The following is a 22,361-nucleotide window of genomic DNA, read 5'->3' as shown; positions in this document are numbered from 1 at the left end:
TCTTTATACACTAGAAAAGTTGTAAAAGGTAAAGTGCCATCGAGTCAGTGTTGACTCTTAGCACCCACAGAGCCCTGTGGTTGTCTTTGGTAGAATACAGGAGGAGTTTACCATTGCCTCCTCCTGCACAGTATGAAATGATGCCTTTCAGCATCTTCCTATATTGCTGCTGCCTGATATAGGTGTTACAAACATGCAATAAATATATCCTACCTTCTGCTGCAAGGTGACCATGGACATGCCTGTTCTTCTCAGTGTGCAAGTTCAGTCCTGGTCCCAGGAGATGCAATCCAAGCTTAATAAGATTTCCAGTTGGTGGGGATTCAGTGACTTGCATAGCTCCTTGCCCTCCCCATGACTACACAAACCAAATTAAATTGGGCAAAATTAAAACCATGCCATTTGCTCCATTTGCATAATGTATATAGGATGCAGAATTTCACTTAACTTGGCACCTGAGTTCAGAATTTCCATTTCTCCTTCTCCTTCTTCTCCTTCTTCTCCTTCTCCTTCTCGCATTGAATACATTCAGCCTTGCTTAAGATCCATCATCACATTTAAGTAGAAACCTGGTGCTTCTGATTCATCTGGCAGTGAATCCGTATTTCCTCTCCCCTCCTTGTCTAATGCAGAACAAGTTTCTCTTCGAACAAAAGAAGGTGGGTGGCTATACCAAGAAAGAACTTGAGGAGACCCCTGTTCCCCTCCTACTCTTTAGGAAAAGAAAGGTAAATGTTGATGTTTCCTGGGTCCCAACCGGTTTCTTTGAGTCTTGTTGTTTTGAGTGCAGTTTCTCTTTAGGGAAATACTTTAGAGTTGCTCATAACCACTTTTAGTTTCAGTTTGCATTTGGTGCTGACTGTGGTGGGGACTTTGATTGTTGCTGCGTAATGCAAGGGAGGAGTTATCTGGATTCGGGATGGCCCTTTGCTTAGCTCTGTTGTGTTGACGCTTGCTGTGCAAACATGGGCAATGCCAGTTCCTGGCAAACAGAGCAAGTGAACGGAGCCATACAAATACTCTCCAGAATGAGATTAGACAGGGATATCTCAGTGCACTGACGTCCCTGTTAAAATCAATTAAGCCTAAACATTTGGCATTGGAACCTTTCAAGTCAATAGCCTCGGTCAATCCAAATCTAGGTGTTTCAACTACTCTAAGAGGCAGGTCCATGACCCCATATTATGGCTCTCCTTCTGTGTTTAGCAATCCCCTTAAGAGCTGAGGCACCCTTTTTAAATTTCTTCATTAAATTTGGAAATGCATGCCATGCTTACACCTTGAAAGGTTTACTTAAGAATGAATATGAGAACTAGGCTGCTAACGTTGATAATGTATTATATGGGGTTTTAAAGATGTTCATCGGCTTCCCCAGTTTGCTTCTGGGCGCAATTCAAAGTCCTGGTCTTGACCGGTTTTCCCTCTAACAGGGATTCCTAGATGATGTTGACTACAACTCCCAGCATCCCCAGCTTCAGTGGCCTTTGGGGATTCTGGGAATTGTGGTCAGCAACATCTGGGAATCCCTGTTAGAGGGAACACTGGTCTTGACCTAGAAATGGTTTGGGACCAGGCTGGCTGAAGGGGCCTCCAGTTCCCTTATGAACCAGGGGAGGGGTCACAGCTCTGTTGTATCACACATGCATTGTGTGCAGAAGGTCTCAGGTTCACTCCTTAGTGTCTCCAGTTAAAAGAATCAGGTAGAATTCATGTGTTAAGTGTTTTTACTAGATGTTTTAATGCTGTGCCGTGAGCCGCCCAGAGAACAATTTATTATGGGGCAGCTAACAGATTTATTATGGGGTGTTTGTTTGTTTACTGACTAACACCCACCCAAAAATGGCACAGAATGGTACACAATCAGAATTTGTGGTACTTTGTAATTTTGTGCTGCTCTTATTGTCTGTCAAACTGCCTCGAATGCTACTCGGAGAAAGGCAGCACATGAGTTTTTAAAATGAATAAATAAGAATTACCCTCCTTCCAGGGAGCTCTACCCTCAAGTCTCTGTACTTCTCCCCTTAATGTGCTACGTTTTTTAGTTGACTGAGTCGCTTTACTTGGTTACCAGCTGATGGGGTCTGAAACTGAGGGAAGATGTTCCCCCTCCCCTCAATACATAGGGCTTGCAGGGTGCAGGTGAGTTTCTCTTTGTGCCCAACGGACTTTTCTAGAAGATTCTCTTTGTCTAGTGACGAACAAGTGCTCCCCTCTATTAATCTCCCTTCCAGGGCCCAGGCAGTTGATTGGGGAGTTTGCAGAACTGTGGACTTGTCTGTTCCTACAGGTTTCTGCTGCCAGTTTGCTAAAGCAAAGGGAAGCAACCCCAAATGGGTATGGTTTACTTGCCTCCTCAGCTGGAAATTGTGTTTTGGAACTTGGTTACACATCTGTGATGCAAGATGCTATCCAAGTTTAGGCACTCCTCTCCATGAGGGCTATTGTAGTGACTACGAATGTATGCTTGCAAAGTCTTGGATTCCAATCTTGCTTCAGTCGGGAACTTGATGGAAGACATAAGCTCTCTATCTGCAATACTGGGGTCATAATACTTGCCAGTCTTACAGAGCTCAGATTATTGTCCATGTCTGTAAATCATTCTGAACACCCAAAGAGCATGATATAAATGTAATTATCGTTTGTCCTTTTTTCTATTTCAGTATTATGTGTATGACGTTTCTGAGTTGCTGAACATCCTTGGCAAGTGTGTCTCTATGTAACTATAACTCTTCTGTGCAGTGAACCAAAAAGGATGGCGCCATTAAACCTCAAGAGCCTGTAAGCAGCTTTAAAAGATTCTACCAAATAAACCATCTGTGCTTTATGTATTCCTCTGTTTCTAAACGGTTTCCTCCTCCCTTTTTCTTTCCTTGTAGGACTGAATGTAAGACGAAAGGTACGTGCACCCTTGGCTGATTGGGGATGCTTTTCATTTTTTTTGTTCTTTGCCTGTTCTCTTATTTTAATTTTAATATATATTTCCCCCCTGTGGTTTTAAACACATTTAGCACTCTATTGTGCCTGGAAAGGACAGCTGTTTATTCAGGACCAGCAAGTGTGTGACATTGCCCTTCAGTCACCATTTAGTGGCTCCATTCCAGCACAGTTGTAAGTATAAGTGATATACCTCTTTCCTATGGTATCTGTAGAGTAGCCGAAGAGAAAAGGCGTGAACGCGTTGAGAGCTGGATACGCTCGGCTTTACATCTATAGAACGCTTTCAGGCATTACAGGCATTTCACCTGCTTTATCATGGCAACAAACCTGCAAGGAAAGCCAGTGTTGTTTTCTTCAAATTACACACAGAAGGCTTAGAGAATAGGCTTACAGCCACCTCCTAAGTTGATGATTGGAGTGAAATTCAAACAGAACTCTTATTGGCTTACAGCTTATGTTCCTCGCCCCTGCATCTGAAGAGCGTAAGGTGTTAAAAGTGAATAGTTCTCTTGAAGAGAACTATAGCATTGTCCTCTTCCAAAGATAAAGAATAAATATATCAATTGAAATATGAGAAACACCCATCGGTTGTAATTCCTTCCATGACTGGTTTTAATCCACTGAGTCTTATTGTGGTAAATACTTTTATTCTTTATCTCCTGGACAATAAGTTATAGACTGACTAGTGTCCTCCTGTGCACACTGACAAATGTTTCACGTGTACACACACACACACAGATACACACGTAGTAGTAGTAGTAGAAGACGATGACGACGGAGTCGACGGCAGGAGCAATTTTCACGGATTCCCCCCCCCATTTATTTATTTAATTTGTGTGACTTTAATACCGCCTCACCCAGATGGTTCTAAGCAGTTCACAAATATAAAAACAGATAAAAACAAGCAAATAACTCATTAAAACAAAATTAAAACCAGTTTAAAGTCATTTTAGAACTCATTAAAGGCCAGTGATTCTCTTCCTTCTGCTGCCCCAGTAATATGTCCCTGAAGGTCCCTCAACTCTCAGGGACATATTGGGGGGGTGGGGGCATCAGGGACAGCAGAGGGAAGCATGGATCGGTGAAGATCAGCAGTTTCCCTAACATGAATGAAGAATTCTTCTACGTGTGCAATACTAGTTAGTATGTGGCCCGGCATTCTTTTTCTCCCCTGCTTTGTAATGTTGCCCTATTTGTGTGTGCTGATAATATTGATGAGAACCTATGTAAAATGCTTTGAATGCTAGCCAAGTGCTCAATGTTTGTTTAAATGCTCCTTTTTCATTTGCTGTGCTCATTGCCTGTCAGCAGTGGGTCTTGAACTGTAGTTTCCCAGGTTCTTCTCCCAGAACCTTCCCCACCAAGTCATGCAGGAACCCAAAGCAAAAGCAGTTGGCAAACTGTATGGTGGCACACCCAACATTGCCTTTCCAGACAAGGTCTTAGTAAAATGGCTTGGGATTGGCTAGCCTAGTATAAATAGGGTGGCCCAGTCACTTGGGCTTTGTGTGGCAACAGAACAGCCTCTAGTTCTAGTTTCATCTTTTAGCCCCAGCATAGTCCCAACTACAGCCTTTTAAACCAGCCCTAAGAGTTGTCACTGGAGTTGGGCTGGAGTTCGGAGCCTGCCTTTAGTCAGTAATCCCCTTCCCTTCTTTTGCTAGGCCAGCCAGACTAGAGATCAGAAATGCTGTACGTGTATCTGAGTTGAGAAAAAAATTGCCCGAAGCTGCGTTTGGAAAAAGCAATTATGCAAACAATGAAGGTACAGTTTAAATTTTTTACAATGGATGTAGAGTTTAAAATGCTTTTTTTCCCCATGTTCTGCTGTTTTAAACTGGCTTCCTTTTCATGATCATTTCATGGATGAAAGATGCGTGAGATGACAATCACTTTCATTCTATTGCAAAGCTTTCCAAATTTCTTATAGCTGTGATTTTTTTAAATTGAGAACTTAAAAAAGAAATCATTATTTTTTAAAATGTAATGAAAATTAGAGCCACACTTCACCCATACACCTGAAAAAGTGTACTTTTAGAGGGATCTCTGTGTGGGTGTGTGGGGGGAGGAGGGAGGGAGAGAGAAAGGTTTAGCCATTTTTTCTCTGCCAATTTAAATATACCTCAAAGATTCTGTTTCCCTATATATTTCCCTGTGAAGAAATATATAGGTACCATACAAGTTCTTCTCATTATTCCTTTGTGGAGCTAATAGCAGCTGGGCACAGAGATGGGAGAGACATTTAGATTGGGGAAACTGTATCAGAAGGAAGGGGTTAAACACCTCCAGCTCTTCTGCCAGAACCACTTCCTAAGTCTTCAAAACAGCCCAGTTGAGTTGATGATTGGTTTTGAAAGGACAACAAAGGCTCATATGAGCTCTTGATCATGATGTCCTGCATCACGTGTCCCCTTCTTCTGCATGTGCCACTGACGTGGGTTTGACTCCTGATTGAAGGATGCAAAGCCAGAACAGTGAGTCATGCAGAGACGCTGGAGGCAGCCTCTTTGGTGGGTGATCAGTTTGGGGCTTTAATGATTTAGGCCTTTAATTATATTTACATATTTCCTTTGGCGTGGTGGTGTGCCCTGAACACCGTTGGGGAATTGCTGTGCTCTTCTCTTCTTGTGCTCTGCTTATGAGCTTCCAGAGGCTTCTGGCTGGCTGCTGTTAAACAAACCTTCTGGTTGGATCCAGCAAGATAGTTCTTGTGAGACACCTTTCTTGCACTAAAGCAGAGGCAACATTTAGGCACCAGTGACACAACCAGTTCTCCTGGTGCCGCAGCACTGTTAGTGAAAAATATCTGCTCGGAGGGTGGTTGTCCTCTGCTTGCTCTTAGGGGCTTCTGATGCCCTTCTAGGACAGGCTGCCTCACCCCAGAATAGCAAGTGGCAAGGGAGAGTGTCCCTCTCTGTGCATATGGCTGCTACACCTCTGGTTTGCATTTTGCGGGGGCTTCTGCTGAGATGTGGCTAATGTGGGGCCCAGAAGCTAGCTGCAAAAGCATGAACTGTGCATGTTCATGCCCTTTGCAACCTTCCAGTCTGGCACTGTTGGAGAACTGAAAGTGATAGCACCAAAACCAGCCTGCAGCTGGGGTTTTTGAAAGAGGACGTGGTGCCACATGAGCTGCAGACTTAACTCCCAGAGCTCATTTCTGCTGTTTGCCCCACAAAAGTTCGAAATGTTACTCCATTGTTCATGCATCAGTGGTCAGCTGTTGGGAGCAGCTTGAGTGGGAGGAATGCACCCGTTGCTTTAGACATGGAAACTGATGCCCAGGTTTGGCTATGAAACTTACTGGGTGGTTGCAATCTCTTAGAGTAACCCAGAGGTTCTTGGCTCCCCAGATGTTGTTGGACTACAACTCCCATCATCCCCAGCCACAGTGACCAGTGTGGGAGAAATCTCCTCTTAGGCAGATTGATTATAGGCAGAGGCCACACCATTCCATCAGATTCAAAGCTTTATTGATCACGGTCCTGGGCATCGGTAACAAGGTGAAAGAGCCCTGATGAATGGCAGTTACACATTATATACCAAAGCCTTATCATTTATGCAAATACATAGTTCCAAATGTGCATCAGTACATTGTACCTCTCCAGACCAGCATTGACCAATCACAGTATTCTTGACTAGATACATCCTCTTTAGCTACTGCGCATCTCCAACCTTGAGCCACAGAGATGCTATCGTTTTGCACCCACAGCATCCCTCCCAAATACCACCGATAGGGAGTAAAACTTTGGTTCATTTCTCCATCTTGGATTTCACTCTTCCATCTTAGCTTTTCTACAACACCAGCCATTGTGGCTGGGGGTGATGGGAATTGTAGTCCAACATCTGGTGAGCTAAGGTTGAGAACACTTGTCCCAGCTCTTGCTTGGTAGAAAGAATGGACCCAACGATCTGGATTCATGTAAAGGGTTTAGGCAATATTTCATTTCATTTTCTCTTTCAAACTGGTGATTTTTATATTTATATTTTAAGCTTGACATGTCCTACACAGAGAGGGGCCAGTTTTTGTGATTTTAGGGCCACTGAGTTGTCCAGGAGACTACTAGTTTGGGGGGCAGTGATTATTTTATTGCATAAACTGACTGCTCTGAGTGGGGAGGCTCCATAACAGAGTTAGCTTTATTCCACTATCTACCAGTAGAGGCTTCACTTTCAGACCTAGACAGGGCATTACATACTCCAGGAGTTCTCCATCTTGGGTCCCCAGATGATGTTGGACTGTTATTCCTAGTATCTCCTGCCACAACGGTCTAAAAGTATGGACTGTCTCTGAGATGGCTCAGATGCAGAAACCATAGTTTGTAAGAAATGGCCAAACCAGGATCTAATACCATGGTTTGAAGCTGGTTTGTAAACTGCAGTTTGGGCAAGCTGTCATTTGGTACTGCATCTAAATGAACAAGTCGTGGTTTAGGGCATTCCTTCACTCTTGGAGGTTGCAGTTCTGGGATTCTCTGTCTCGGGATTCTCAGGGAAGGTGGGAGACAGAGAGGAACTACGCAAACCATGGTTTGCCCATGTGTCTGCTGGAGCACAATCATGATTTGCAGTCTAATCCTGGAGTACCTAACTATGGCCTTCCAGCTGTTGTTGGACTACAATTCCCATCATTTGCAGTCACAGTGGCCAGTAGAGAGGATGGGAGTTGAGTCTAACAGATGAAGGGCTGAAGTTGGGCACCCCGATGGTTAGCACAGACTTTGGTTGGGGTTAGGTCTGAATCAGCTCTCTTATCTTGGAGACATTTATTTCTTTTGGGGATGAAACTGTGGGCAAACAGTTTACCACAGCTTGATTAAAATGGTAGGGTCTCCAGGGGCTAGATAAAATTGTTTTGCGGACTGGCCGTGGGCCGTTAATTGGTCATCTTTGTCTTATAACCATTGAATTTGGCTTTAAAGGCCTTTGAAAATAGAGCTTGTTGGTAACTTCTGAACTTCCTCTCGCTTTATATTCAAACCAATTTCCTGCCCCCTAGGGTGTTGTACTAGGATAGTTCTACCACTACCACCAGATCTAGACTCACTGATTGAAAAATACTTTCTGGTAGTCTTATTTGCTCAGGAGAACAGATGTCGAAGGTGTGTGTGCGCGCGCATGCATTCGGTTGGTTCTCTTAATCAGTTTTCATGTTAGTGTTTTTGCACAAGAGTTCCATTGAAGATTCATTATACCTAAATTTAAAAAGTGCTTGTTTTCTCTGCAGTCCACTGTCAAGGCATTTTGTTCAGTTTATATGAAGTAGAAATACTAAATCAAGATAAACTGAAAGTGGATCAACTAATAGAGAGTGTGAAAGAAAAAGATCTGGTAAGTACATCATGGCTGGCAGAGCGGGTGGAAATAGCTGTATTTTTTTTCTGAGTGCATCCATTTTTTGAAGATTCTTCTCTACAGATTACTCCTTTCAGGTTAGCATCTGCAGTACTCCTGAAGATTTGCGAGATCTAGGTCGTAATGGTGCCAGTTAACATTAGGAAGTTTACAAAGGCCAATGACTGTTGTGAATAGATGTTGAAAAGGGTTAAACAAATTACAAGATGTGGACTATCTGGAGAACAAAGCTAATTCTCGGTATTCCATCATGCTTTAGTGTGACCAGCAATTTATTTATTCCAGCCTTGTTCTGAAGCTGCCCCTCGGTGTACTTGCCTGCTGGCGGGGGGTGTCTTGGTTTTGGTTTTATTTGGCTTTGTTTTACCTTTTTCGCCACAGCAACAGTGTTAATACCATTCCCAGTAGCTAGTTGATACCAGTTGCCACCTTCTTCTTTTTAACTGTGGAATGAGGTAAGAAGAGTCCCTGCATTGCATCATAGGTTCATGCCCTGCCACATTCTAGACCAGGTCTACTCAATTTAGCCCCCCCCCAAGCTGGTTTTTTGAACTGATTGATTAAGTGCTGTCACGTCGGTGTCAACTCTTAGCAACCACATAGATAGATTCTCTCCAGGATGATCTGTCTTCCTCTTGGCCTTTGAGGTCTCTCAGTGGTGCATTCATTGCTGTCATAATCAATTCCACCTTGCTGCTGGTTGTCTTCTTCTTCTCTTTCCTTCAACTTTCCTACCTTCTCTCTTTCTTCTCTTTCCTCCCTTCTTGTCTTTCCTTTTTTGAACTACAACTCCCATAATCCCCAGCCACAGTGCTCAATAGCCAGGGATTATGGGAATTATAGGCCAACATCTGGGCCAAAGTTGAGCAGCCCTGATCTAGACTAAAACAAGATGGTAGACTGAAAAAGACAGCACTAGCTGACTGCCAGGAACACTGTTAAAGCTGCCAATAAAAGGTTATAGGGGGAGAGAGGGAGAGACACTTTCACACACCACTCACTCAAAAGAAAATTAATTGTCACCAATAGTGTCTGGTTTAGGGACAAACCATTAGTTTGTCCCTAAGTTATTAAATTTTAGTAGTTAGGGACAAACTCTTTTATTCATTTGATTTGTTTATTTAAGACATTTAGATGTCACTTTTAGTTAAAACCCCTCAAGGCAGTAGTCATGTGCACGGACCGGTTCGGAGGCCATTCTAAAGGCCTCCAGACCGGTCCGGACACGGGGTGGTTTTGGTTCGGGAAGAATGTCTGGGGGGTTCCAAAAAGAATAGGGGGGGGGCTTTACTTAACCCTCCCAACAACCGCGCTGTATTTCTCCGAGTAATCGGGCGGCAGGATAGCTCCCTGCCGCCCCCTTCAAAGTCCTGCTCGGCTGGCGGCCGCCCACAAGAAGACCCGTGGCGTTCAAACAGACCCATCGTGAAGTAAATCCATTGTTAAGAAGATCCATCGTTAAGAAGATCCGCTCTGTGTAGTCCCCGCTTGCAAGAAGTCAAGACCCCCTCCCATTCCAAGTCACAAGAGAGGGCGGCGGGAGAACTCCCCTGCCGTGCCCTTCCCCTTTGCCGGTCTGGCTGCAAATGGCTTCTAAGAAGCCTTTCGCGCACGCGCACGCGCGCGAAAGGCTTCTTAGAAGCCATTTGCAGCCAGACCGGCAAAGGAAACGGCAGCCTGCAGGGAGTTCTCCGCTGCCCGTTTTAAAGGAGAACGGTCGGCGGAGAACTCCCTGCAGGCTGCCGTTTCCTTTGCCGGTCTGGCTGCAAATGGCTTCTAAGAAGCCTTTCGCGCGCGTGCGCGTGCGCGTGCGCGAAAGGCTTCTTAGAAGCCATTTGCAGCCAGACCGGCAAAGGGGAAGGGCACGGCAGGGGAGTTCTCACGCCGCCCTCTCTTGTGACTTGGAATGGGAGGGGGTCTTGACTTCTTGCAAGCGGGGACTACACAGAGCGGATCTTCTTAACGATGGATCTTCTTAACAATGGATTTACTTCACGATGGGTCTGTTTGAACGCCACGGGTCTTCTTGTGGGCGGCCGCCAGCCGAGCAGGACTTTGAAGGGGGCGGCAGGGAGCTATCCTGCCGCCCGATTACTCGGAGAAATACAGCGCGGTTGTTGGGAGGGTTAAGTAAAGCCCCCCCCCCTATTCTTTTTGGAACCCCCCACCCCAGTGCCGGACCGCAGCTCTGCGGTTCCGTGCACACCCCTACAAGGCAGTATACATAGCAATGATTAATACTAGCATCAGTGAAAACAGCAGAAAATCAAAAGCCAGCATGGAAGCATTAGTTGTTCACAAAACCCAGGACACGTCAAAAAGTTTTCACCTGCAATGTTGTACAGATTGCATAATAGCATAGTTTGTACATTAATATGCTTGTTTGTTTGTTTGTTTACTACATTTATATCCCACTCTTCCTCCAAGGAGCCCAGAGTGGTATGCATGATTATGTTTATCCTTACAATAACCCTGTGAGGTCAGTTAGGCTGAGAGAGGAGAAGTGCCTGGCCTGGCCCAGAGTCATCCAGTGAGTTTCATGGCTGAATGGGAATCTGAACTCAGGTCTCTGTAGATTTTGGTCTGACACGCTAACTCAAGTTCTCACCATTGGGTCCCCAGATGTTGCTGGGCTTCAACTCCCATAATCCTCAGATGTAATGGCCAAAGGCCATTGTGGGTGGGGGATTATGGGAGTTGCAGTCCAGCAACATCTGGGGACCCAAGTGTGGGAATCCCTACCCTAACCACTACAATAGTTTAGCTGTCATGATGAAATTTTAAACATGGGGGAGGGGGTGGTCCAGCTGAACTGAAGTATTTCTAGATCCCATTTATTTCATTGACTGAGGCTGGCCAGCTTTCTGGTAAAGATGTTTTTTAGCCCTGGCTTCCTGCATTGTGCAAGGAGTTGGACTAGATTATTCCTAAGACGTCCTCACCAACCCTGTGATTTCAATATTGACAGCTGCAGCTAGGGAGGAAGCAGATTTTTTTTTAAACTTTCACTTTTAGCTGTGCTCTGGAAGAAAGAGTACGCTTATGTTCTTCCAGGGTTTAGCTAAAAGTGAAAGTAAAATATCTGCCTTCTATCTAGCTGCAGCTTCAATATTGAAAGTAAAATCATACAGCACTGGGTAAGTCCTCCTCTGCTACTTTTGTGTTTACATAAGTTGAAGAAAACAAAAACCATATCTCTCGGTTTTGTTCAGATCACTGATGCAGTGAGTGCAGCTGCTAAAAGACTGAGATACAAACAGAATTCTGTGGTTCACTCCCACCATGAGCTCACAAAGCAAGCAACACTGCCTCTCAACCGCACACACACACCCACTTGCAACATGGGAAGAATAGTACTGGCTTACTTTACAGGACTGTTGTGAGGATTGCAGCAAAATAGTATGTGTGAATGGCTTTAACTCAAAAAAGAGTAGTATAGCATTATTGAACTCCAGCTATGATGTTCTGAAGGTCAAATAAAACACCCCAGGCATAAGAAGAGCCAGTGTGATACAGTGGATACAGGGTTGGACATGGACCGACTCGCTATGAATCCTTCTTGGCCATTCAGCTTGCAGGATATGACCCTGGCCCAGGCGTGCACACTTTTAATCTAATTTACTTCACAGGGCTGTTGTCAGCATAAAATGAAATAACTCTCATGTATACTCTCTTTGGAGATAAAAATACATATGTTTAATTTTATGAAGAATGTTGTCTGTCTGTCTGTCTGTCTGTCTGTCTTATAATACTCACTGCCTTGATGAACCCCATCAATTTGCATCTAGTCCAGCAACCTGTTTTCTGCTAAGGATAAATTCACTTTATCTCTCTGTATTATAGGCGCTCATCAAATATCTAAATGACCGAGGGATTCTCATCTTGCTTGCATCTTCTGCCTTATTGAAAGAGAAAGGTAAGAATGGAAACTTACCCACTTGCAGTGGCTTAAAAATATTTTTATCAGGATTATTATGAATATTTATATACCACAGATATATCTGTGAATGGTTTTAATGGAAGAACCCGGTTTGTAAATCTTAATGTGAGCCTGTTTTTTTTCATTCTGCAGGTTCTGATCCAGATGACTCCACATGTCTTCAAGCCTTGTTCTTAATCTCCTCCCCAAAACCGATGGCTTTAATGGGTAAAATTGGTTTGCTTGGCACCTAGGCTCCATTCAGACCGTCCTCCAAAGGGTCAGGAATCAGCCTGAGGCTCTCATGCTCCCTCCTCACCCCTCCTTCTTAATCTTCCCCCTTGCACTTGGTTTCTCTTTCAGTTTCCTAGTCAGTGCTAACTTTAGTTTGCTCAGACATCTGAAAGGCAGACTTTGGCTAGCACTTGGCTTCCAAAACAAAACCAGAAATACCTTTCAAACCTTAGTTTCTGACTCTGGTTTGGAGGCAAACGCTAGCCAGCACCTGCTGATTGGGGTGTCATGGCAAACTTGGATTTGGGCAAGAAGCTGGAAGGGTGGCTGTGTGTGGGTGGGAGGAGAGAGTGCACAAGTCCGCACATCTCCTCTCCCCCCCCCCCCCCCGCCGATCCTGGTTTAGAGGTTCCTCTGAAATGAGTCATAGAATCTCTCCTCTTCCCTGCCTCTGTGCATTACCTTCAGTGGTGCCATAGTGGATGGGTAACATTGCTGGCAGATGCCTATTTCATCTCACAGGCAGCTCGTGGGCCTGCAGAATGGGTCTTGTGCGTCAGCCCTTTGTAGTGTCATTGGTCACCACCTTGAGGTTATTTTAACAAAAGGCAGCATATAAATAAATAGTAGCATGCTCTTTGTAACACACAGGGGACATGTGCACCATCATGAAAATGTGTCCTAATGCCAAAGAACATGCCCCGAGATTGTGGAATGCGCTCCCTGCTGAGATGTGATCCTCCCCATCTCTGGCAATTTTCAAAAAAACACCTTAAAACCCATCTTTTCGCCCAAGCTTTCTCAGCTTCCTAAAAATTTTTGGAGTTGTAATCTCTGGTTTATTTTTAAATTGTTAAATTGTTTTTAAGTTTTTTGTATATGCTTTTAACTGGTTTTATGCTATTGTTAACTGCCCAGAGATGAAAGTTTGGGGCGGTGTACAAACTTGATTGATAAAAAAATAAAATAAATAAATAAATTACATCAATTATGTTGGGTTGTGCAGTATAACATGTGGCTTTACCATGGGTGTCCTCCCCAGCGTGTTTTGAAACCTTAATTGTATTGAAGCCTTTCCCCTGCGTTTTTCCAGAACATTTTGTGTATGTAGCCTGTGTGGTGGTGATGATGGAGGATTGTGGAGGAGAGCTGGTGTTGGGATAGCAAAGGGGACAGTTCGTGCTTGCTAAGCAGGGTGTGCCCTGGCTTGCATTTGAATGGGAGACTACATGTAAGCGCTATAAGACATTCCCCTCAGTGGATGGGGGTGCTCTGGGAAGAGCACCTGCCTGCTTGCATGCAGGTTGCAAGTTCCCTCCCTGGCAGCATCAGCAGATAGGGCTGGGAGAGAGACTCCTGCCTGCAACCTTGGAGAAGCCGCTGGCAGGCTGTGCAGACGTTTTACTGAGCTAGATGGACCCAGGGTCTAACTCAGTACAAGGCAGCTTCCTATGTTCCTATGATGATAATGTGTGCTTGTCCTTCGTTGACGCTATTTTATTAAAACCGTGTTTCTTGTTGGTAGCAAAAGACTGGAAATGTGAGCACAGGGGACATGCAAGTCCTCCACAAGTCACTTTGGCACTGCCAGCCCTTCGCTACGCACTGGTGGAAGCAGCCAAACGTGCTGATGAGGCGGGAGCCCTTTTGAGTGCTCTGGTTAAGTCGCATATCCAAGACTTTGCAAAGCTCGATAAAGATGCACTGCCGGCCTCTGGCCAACTTGACAGCCTGCCCCTCTCTTTTGACCTGTTCCTAAAGAAGTCTGACCTTGAGGCTGTTTCTGAAAAGTGCCCCCCAGACGGTTTCTCTCTCCTGCGACTCTACTTCTCGGATCCCAGTAGCTATACTTTGGAGACGTCCGTGGCCACCTCTTCTTTGGGGGATGACCCTCCACCTCCCAGCAGCAGTGAGGCTGCTTGTGATGCTGGCAGTTCTTCAGGTTTCCATTCTGGCTCTCTGCCTCCTGATGAACTCATGGAAATGGCTAGAACCCGGAGTGCCGCGCAGGGACATCTGTGTAGCAAGGATGCTTCCGTGAAGAGCAGCTGGACGGGAGACCAGTCTTTGCTGTGGAGTAAGAGGAAATCCAGCAGGCTCCTTGAGGCAGGCTCGAGGAAGCAGTGGCCCCATATGAAAGTCCGAAACGTCTTAGACAGCAACAAAAAGTGGAAGAAGAAGAAGAAGAAAACTCTCTCCCCACCGTCTTCCAGAAGTCTGAGGTCCCCAACGGATTCTGATGAACCCACCCTTAAGTTAAAAAATCTCCAGTATCCCCTCAGAAGGAAGAGAGGTGAGTTCTGGGCCTCCCAAAGCAGTTTACAAGTTTATAGCTGCTGCACTTGGGCCCAGTTTAGAGACTGCCTGTCCCAAGTGCAAGCTGTGGGAGAGACCTTCCGCAGGCTGGTGTGGCACTTGGAGAGTGAAATGTTCCAAAGCCATTCTGGCCTAGGCGGTTTTGCAGCCTGAAACAAAACCACACACACTGCCCCTTCCCCTTCCCCTTTCCCCCTGTTAATATTTCTTTCCTCACCACCACCACCACCACCTCCAGTTCTTTCTCTTTCAAATCTCTCCCCCTTTTCTGTTAGGAAGGGAACCTCCCTCCCTCCCTTCTCAGGCCATCCATGGGAGGTGCTGGGTGGGTTGCCCCTGCAAACTGGTCTGCAGTCCGGCCCCTGAAGCAGCATCCTGCTTCCTAGTAGGGGTGGTCCAGTGTAAAAGTCCTGCAGCCCACAATGTCATGGCTTCCAGAAGCACTGTTAGGCATATGGCAGGGGCTTGCAGAAGGTAGGCCAGGATCTCCTAGTAGATCTTTGGGTGGTTTGCCATCAGTCAGCAAGGGTTTGTGATTCCCGGTTGTGTTAACAATAACAGCTGGTCTTGTGGCAGCAGGCATGAACTGTCCCCTTTGCTAAGCAGGACCCACCCTCGTTTGCATTTGAATGAGAGACTACATATGTGAGCCCTGTAAGATAGTCCCCTTAAGGGAGGGGGCCGCTCCGGGAAGAGCACCTGCCTGCTTGCATGCAGAAGGTTCCAAGTTCCCTCCCTGGCAGCATCTCCAAGACAAGGCTGAGAGAGACTCCTGCCTGCAACTTTGGAGAAGCTGCTGCCAGTCTGTGTAGACAATACTGAGCTAGATGGACCAGTGGTCTGACTCGGTATAAGGCAGCTTCCTATGTTCCTGTGTTCCTAACGACAAAAAGGTTGAAGTCCTATGCACATTTACGTGCCTCATCTATAGGCAGGTTTCACCTTTCTGAGCCTCTGTGTCCCCAGCTGAAAAATGGGACTTTATGCCGAAGACCTTATTGCTGTTCCCTAACGTTAGGCCAAAAAAAAGAAAAAGAAGGCGGTGGCGGGACCATGGGTTTCTCATGCAAAGCCCAAGTATTTCCTGCCACCTTGAAGTTTGGCCATCTGGGCATATGTGACAGTTAGCCATGTGTCAGCCCCTGTTCCAGTTTAGTGGTGGAAATCCTCATTTGCGGAGGTCTTGAGGGACCTCAGCTGGCACAGAACGTGGCAGCCCGGCTGATGAGGAGGGTTGGCTTGCAGGATCTTACCATGCTGAGATTTAGGAAGCGTTGTCTGCAAGCACAATTCAGAATACTGGCTGTGATCTTTAAAGTCCTAAATGGTTTGGGACTGGGGCCCGTGAAGGACCTCCTGCTCCCATATGGACTGGCCTAGCAGCTGAGATTGGCATTCAGGTCCCTTCTCTGGGTACACTGGCCTGCCCTCCAGAGAGGGGGCTGCTGCTGTGTTTGCTCCCAAATTGTGCGATTCCCTTCCAGGAGAGATCTCCTTGCCAACTTTGTTACAGCACAAAGACCAGAAGAGCCCTGAGCTGCCCTGAGCTCAGATCAAGAGTTCACCTGTCCCAGCATCCTGCTTCCCACCATGGCCAACTTGAGGCCTCTAGGGCTCACACGCAAGGCAGGAAGGCAGTTGATTGTTCCCCCGGCAGTGGTTATCCAGAGGCATACATGAGGTTCCACGAGGCCTTCCTGACAATCCAGTGGCAATAGACTGAACTATAAATTGGCTTAATCCCCCTTTCAGACAACCTAAACGGGTGGTAATTGCCACTTCACGTAACAGCGAACTTCCATCAATTAACGATGTACTGTGTAAAGACGTAGACGTGAGTTTTGGGGCGTTATGCAAATACCTTAAATAAGTTAGTAAAGGGCTCCAGTTCAGGGCTGTCGCACAGGAGGAGGAGCAGACTTGTTCTCTGCTGCTCCTGGGGGCAGGATTTGAACCCATGGGTTGGAATGACAAGGAAGCTGATTTAGGCTAGATATCGGGAGGCATTTCTTGACTACAAGAGCTGTTCAACTGGGGAAGAGTCTGCCTCGTGCAATGCTAAGCTCTCCTTTGCTGGAGGTTTTCAAACAGAGGCTGGGTGGTCATCTGTCAGGGAAGCTGCAGCCCTTCCCTGCACAGGGCAGGTGGTTGGACTGGAAGACCCCCCCACGGCCCCTTCCAGCTCTGACATCCGATGCTTCTGTAGTTCAGGTGCCAGCCAGCTTGGTGGTCTTGTCTCTTTGGCTGATGTGGCTAATGTTTTATTGGCCTCCTTAGATGCCAACAATGGTACAAAGGTGGTATATATATTTTTAAGTTGAATAAATGAAAAGGAGACTGAGTGTTCCAAAGGGGCTTCTCAACATTATGCTGTCTGCATGCAGTGCCAGGAAAAGAGAGAAACTTGGTGGTCTGAGCATGGAATAAGTAATGCTTGAATCAAGCCATTGGTGTTGATTATGAATAGGGGCCATAGCTCAGGGGCAGAGCATCCTCCTTGCATGCAGAAGGTGTCGGCTTTACTCCCTGACAGCATCTCCAGGTAGGGTTGGGAAAGTCTCCTGCCTGAAACCCCTGAGAGCTGTGGCCAGTCAGTTTAAATCAGGCTTGCTCAACTTACCCCCACCCCCGCTGTTTTGACTACAACTTGCATAATCCCCTGCCACAGTGGCCAATGGCCAAGGATTATGGGAGTCGTAGGCCAACATCTGCAGAAGGGCTGAAATTGAGCAGCCTTGGTTTAGACAATAATGAGCTAGATGGACCAGTGGTCTGCCTTTTAGGTCAGCATCCTACCTGTTCTAGTATACTCTGGGGCAAGGCCACATTACTTCTGTGTCATGCCCAGCACTCCACTTGATGCTTAAGCAATGCTAAAGATTTCCTCCGATGGTTGGATGCTCCTTCTGAAATGGCCTCTCTTTCTCCCAGGTGCTGAGGTTTTGTCTGCAGAATTTGTACAGAGCGCGAAGAGTGAGTTGGCTGCAAAAGCAGCGTTGGCTTCTGAGGGCTTTGGTGTGGAAGGCAAAAAGCCCCGGGTCTTTAAAAAACACGTGAAGCACTTGGATGGAGGGAAGGTTGAGGAAAAGAGAAACAAGAAGAAGCAAAGTAAGACTGCGCGATACTTGAAGGGTTGAGATGCTGAAACTCAAAGTGGAAAAGTGATTGCAAGGCTGCTCTTTTCTTCTTGTGTGCATGTGCATGCCCCACCCCACAATTTACAAGCAACTCGAGGTCTGGTCTTGACTCCAGTCTCTTGCATACCCCTATCCTGAGGACTCTGATCCTGCCCTCTCTAAGACTCTGGCAAAGGGCTTTTTGACACCCCTCCCCCCCAGTGTCAAGCTTGGTGGTGTTCTTTTCATTGAGCCTCATCCTCTTGTTCTTATGTGAATCAAGGCACAGGAGTGAGCAGCCAGCTGCAGAAGAGGGCAACTCTGCCAAAGCCTCTTGCGCTTCATGCTGGGGAGGAGCGGGGCTAAAGAGCCCATTCCCTAGAATTTAGCTCATGTGGGTGTGACGTGAATCATGTTGGGAATTCAGAGAGTTACAGCCGAGTTCACAGAGGCAAAACACAGCGGAGTCTGCCCAGGCATGCGTGTATGCTAAGAGCAAAGGAAACTTGGAGCCAGTTCATAGTTTCAAATCAATATAAGGAGTCTTTATTGGTGAACTCCATTCTAGATAGGAAAGTGGAGAGATAGAGTCTCTGATCTAGCTAGCTAGCTGGATGCAGACAGATGCTGTCTGCATTTCTGTGCACACATGGTTCAGAGAGAGGCAAGCATATGTTAGGGAGAAGAAGGAAGAGAAGGCAGGCAGTCCCTGAGAGTAGCAATCTACATATCAAAGGGATAGTGTCAGAGCAATAGAGAGGACGAATGACCAATGTCTTGACCCCTCTAGCCCTCTGACTGTCCCCCTCTGTCATTGAGGCAGCGCAGAGTCCTTCACTTCCAACAAATCAAAGGTTCTTGGCCTCTTTAGCCCTTCCTGAATTCCACACTGAGCTTCCATTCCAAATTATTTGGCAATAAGCAAGCAAGGAAAATCATGGGTATCTGGGTTTTACAGGATTTCTCTCTCATTTCATTTCCTCCCCGCCTCCAACCCTTTCCGTATGTAGCTCAAAGCAGCATACCTGGTCCCCGCCCCCACTTAATCCTCACGGCTACCCTATGAGGTAGGCTCTCAGGTAGACTTCGTAGCCTAGAGGTTATGTAGAGAGTAGTGAGAGAGTGACTGGTCCAGCGAGCTACACAGTTGAGTGGCGATCCGAACCCAGGTTTCCACAATCCTCGTCTAGCATTCTGATGCCCTACACGCTAGTTTTCAGAAGCCACTTTTGACTGTGTTGGGAGCCTGTTCGGATGCTTATTCTTTGGCTTTCCTTTTGCAGTCAAGAAGAAAAGCGCCAGTCTGGATGGAATCCCGTTGGAAGGTCGGCGGGAGGCTAGCAATGAGGGCAGTCCTTTCAGTGAAAGAACTGCCACTCAGGAGGCTTGTCTGTCTCCCAGAAAGGATGACTACGATTCCCATGCCTTGAACATGTTGGCCGATCTAGCCCTGAGCTCTTGCAATTCTCCACTGATGGAGGACAACAACAACAACAACAGAACTGGCTTGCTCAGCAACCCAAAACGAGAGCACCGTCGCCTGCAAAGGAGGAAGGTTTTGTGCAAGTCTTCGGACCACGAATATCACCGAATCACCAAAAAGCTGAAGGGCACTTCTGCTCCCCACTCCCCGTTGTCTCCCAGGCAGCCTGATCAAAGTGCAGACTCCCCTTCCAGCTCTCTCTCGAGAGGCTGTGTGAGTTCTGGCAAAAGGGCCGGCACCAGACCCAGTCTGACCAAGACCCCTGTGGTTCTTCCCAAGCAGACTGGGGACCTTTTGGACTTGAGCACACCCTCTTTCATTTCCTCTGAGCACTCATACGCCTCTCCAGTGTTGGACTCTTCGAAAGAACAGCCACTTTTGAAAGGGGTGCCAGCTTCTCCCAACTCTAAGAATGGGGTGAAAAATGCTAAACCAAGGCCCCTGGTTGGCAAAGTGTTACCTTTCCGGCACCAGCAGAACATCTGTCATCCGCAGAAGCCGTTTAAGTACCACGTCCCAGTCATCCGCTCTGACGTCCTGGCTCAGCGGTTGAAGGAAGACTACAAGTTCCGTCAAGTGACTTTTGGCGACAAAACTGTTAAAGTGACTTGCCGGTGGGAGGCAGAATACCTTTTCAGCCTAGATAGCAGATACACAAATAATTCTTTAGAGAAAACGGTGGTCCGGGCTATTCACGGGTAAGTACTTTTCAGGGTTGGAGAGGTACCACATGCAAGACAGATGAGGCTGCTGCCAGGTCTCAGCAAGGGTCAGGATTCAAGCGCTGGGTGCCAGGATCTGGGGGAGTTGACTTGTCAGCCCAAATGGGCCAGAAATGTGGTCCAAAACAGGCAGGGGTGGAGTTCCACGGAGCTGACAGGGATCAATGCACAAAGCAACCATCAGAGAAAGGAGCAGGCAGTATCCTTGTACTGGAAAGGAGTTCCTTGGAGAGTAGAGCAAGTTCTGATGGCAGGTGTTTACAGGACCTGGTGGAGAGGGATTGGCTCTCGGGGTCAGCTGACCAAATAACCAGTTGTGCTTATATTGCAGGCCTAGCTAGCTGGTGCTCCTGAAGCACAGAGCAGAACTAGAGTGCTGTCGGCACAAGGGTCAATCCCCTCTCCTCAGCTCCTTACATTTCCTTGGTGGTGTTCTGGATAGGGCTGATCCCAATGCTCCCCTCCTCGCCATTATAATTACCCCATTTGCAGATGGTGAAAATGGAGTGATTCTGGGATGTTAGGTGTAGCTGCAATTCTTAGTTTCAGGGAGGTTCAGATTCTGACTGTTTGGGGTCAGTTCCCTTGTCCTTTTAAAAAGACATCTTTTGCCACACCTTTGTGAACAGTGACTCCACCAATCAATGGAAAAGCTGAAGGTCTTCTCAGTGGCGAGCTTGTGGGGATGAAAAGAACTGCAGCCCCATCGGGGCCTTTTCACAAGATCAGGGACAATTCCCTGCTCTCCTCAAGGAGCATCCCAGCAGTGCCACAGGACTGCAGGTCCTCAGAAGCCCAGCAAACTGTAGGACGAGCCCATCAACCCTTCCCCAGACTTGGAACTGGAGGGAGACGTAGAGGCTCTTTTGGAGGTTGCATGGCGGAGCGATTTTGAGCATGGCTGTTGCCTGCCACCAAAACAGGTGGCACTGGTCCTTATTTTCCACCTGGAGCTGGAGACGAGGGCAGGGATCTTCTGCATTATTTCACTAGGGGGTGGACTGTCAGCGTTCCTGGGGCGAGGAATTCTCCAAGGCCAACTTTCTGCCCTCCAGCACTAAATTCTAGGCGTGGGCACGGCCTCAGAGCTGAGGAAGAAGGGAAGTTCACTCACTCCTTTCTTCTCCTATCAGCGGGAGCAAAAAGGCCTGATCTCCTCATCCTCGGTAGCCCCTGGCTTAAATAGAGCCCTGCATTTCAGACTCCCCTTCCAACCTGCTCCATCTTCTCTGGCTGGGCCAGTGTCGTGGCCAGCCAATCCTGGCTCCCAAAAGGGACTTGTTCTCTGACTCCACCCCCTTCCTTAACATCCCTGCACCCGTTTGCAGCTGTGGCGTTAATATCGTGGCTCTTCCCTTTCCACCCAGCTGCCCTCTCCTGGGCTGTCCCCACCCACCCCCCAGCAGTTGTTGCGCTTCTCCCCGAGCCCTCCTGAGAGGTCATTACTGGGGCAGCCTTGGCCTTTGGAGCCCCTGACTTCCCTTGGCACCCTGCTGTTTGGCTGGGTACACAACCCTGTCTCGCGGGGGGGGGACGACTCCCAACAGGGACAGTTCCCCACCCCCATCCCAAACTGGAAAGTGGGACTTCTCTTGTTCACCTTGTCAGAGGGTGATAGGACACTTGCCCAGTGGTCGCAAGTGGCATTCTGGACCCCTTCTTCCACAACATGTGTGCAGAGACAAGTTGTTTCCATGCCATGACTACAACATCTGAATGCTACCCATTGTTTTAATGATTCAATGGGCTTCTTCTTTTTCTTTAAAAAAAAGATTTTCTCTGTCACATACAGACCTGATTATTCTTTCCTTGCTTGCCGATGTTTGGTTTCCCCTTAATTTTTATTTATGTGTATACACATAAATTGCTTTTCCATTTAGAAATGCCCAGTGTGGTGAATCAAACGTAAAGGTGCATACAACCAAATGAGTGAAATTAAAAATAGGAGGCACAGCCCAACATTAAATATAGCCAAGTTGGCCACATTTAGAAGGCCCATAAAAATAAAATAAAATATATATTGCACCGGGAGACGGTTTCACAACTGAGAAGACTCTGCAGGTTGGACTGCTGCAGGTTGGACTGCTCCAAGAGATGGCATTTAAGGCAATCCATGCCAGGTGCCTCCATCAGCTCTTGGGCAAAGGAGACACAGAGGAAAAGGCACTCCATGGAATATGCAGTAGAGATGTTCATGAAATGGATTTTGCTTTTTTTGTTTGTTTGTTTCAAGTGCGAAACAAAATGCAAAATGGCCAAAACTGTCTGTCCGAAACAGT

At 46.8% G+C, this 22,361-nt stretch overlaps 1 protein-coding gene across 7 annotated transcripts in view; it reads left to right on the top strand.

Moving 5' to 3' along the window:
• The window catches only part of TASOR2 (transcription activation suppressor family member 2), a 70,785-nt gene that overhangs the window by 15,844 nt on the left and 32,580 nt on the right, over positions 1-22,361 (top strand). For 5 of the 7 annotated variants that reach the window (XM_053255129.1, XM_053255125.1, XM_053255131.1 and 2 more), the window contains exons 2-12: positions 633-728; positions 2,661-2,778; positions 2,877-2,896; positions 3,009-3,108; positions 4,602-4,702; positions 8,165-8,268; positions 12,136-12,208; positions 12,365-12,439; positions 13,971-14,738; positions 17,693-17,869; positions 19,161-20,058. In XM_053255129.1, coding sequence (XP_053111104.1) covers positions 2,753-2,778; positions 2,877-2,896; positions 3,009-3,108; positions 4,602-4,702; positions 8,165-8,268; positions 12,136-12,208; positions 12,365-12,439; positions 13,971-14,738; positions 17,693-17,869; positions 19,161-20,058 — 2,342 coding nt within the window. In that variant the 5' untranslated portion in view covers positions 633-728; positions 2,661-2,752. Of the gene's footprint in view, positions 1-632; positions 729-2,660; positions 2,779-2,876; positions 2,897-3,008; positions 3,109-4,601; positions 4,703-8,164; positions 8,269-12,135; positions 12,209-12,364; positions 12,440-13,970; positions 14,739-17,692; positions 17,870-19,160; positions 20,059-22,361 lie in introns of those variants that run through there. The other 2 variants (XM_053255130.1, XM_053255132.1) reach the window with 2 other exon arrangements.

This window comes from Hemicordylus capensis, chromosome 5, assembly GCF_027244095.1.
Source record: "Hemicordylus capensis ecotype Gifberg chromosome 5, rHemCap1.1.pri, whole genome shotgun sequence".
Classification (NCBI taxonomy): Eukaryota; Metazoa; Chordata; class Lepidosauria; order Squamata; family Cordylidae; genus Hemicordylus; species Hemicordylus capensis.
The sequence above is the reverse complement of the archived record's forward strand: the minus strand, read 5'-3'. Positions and strand labels throughout refer to the sequence as shown.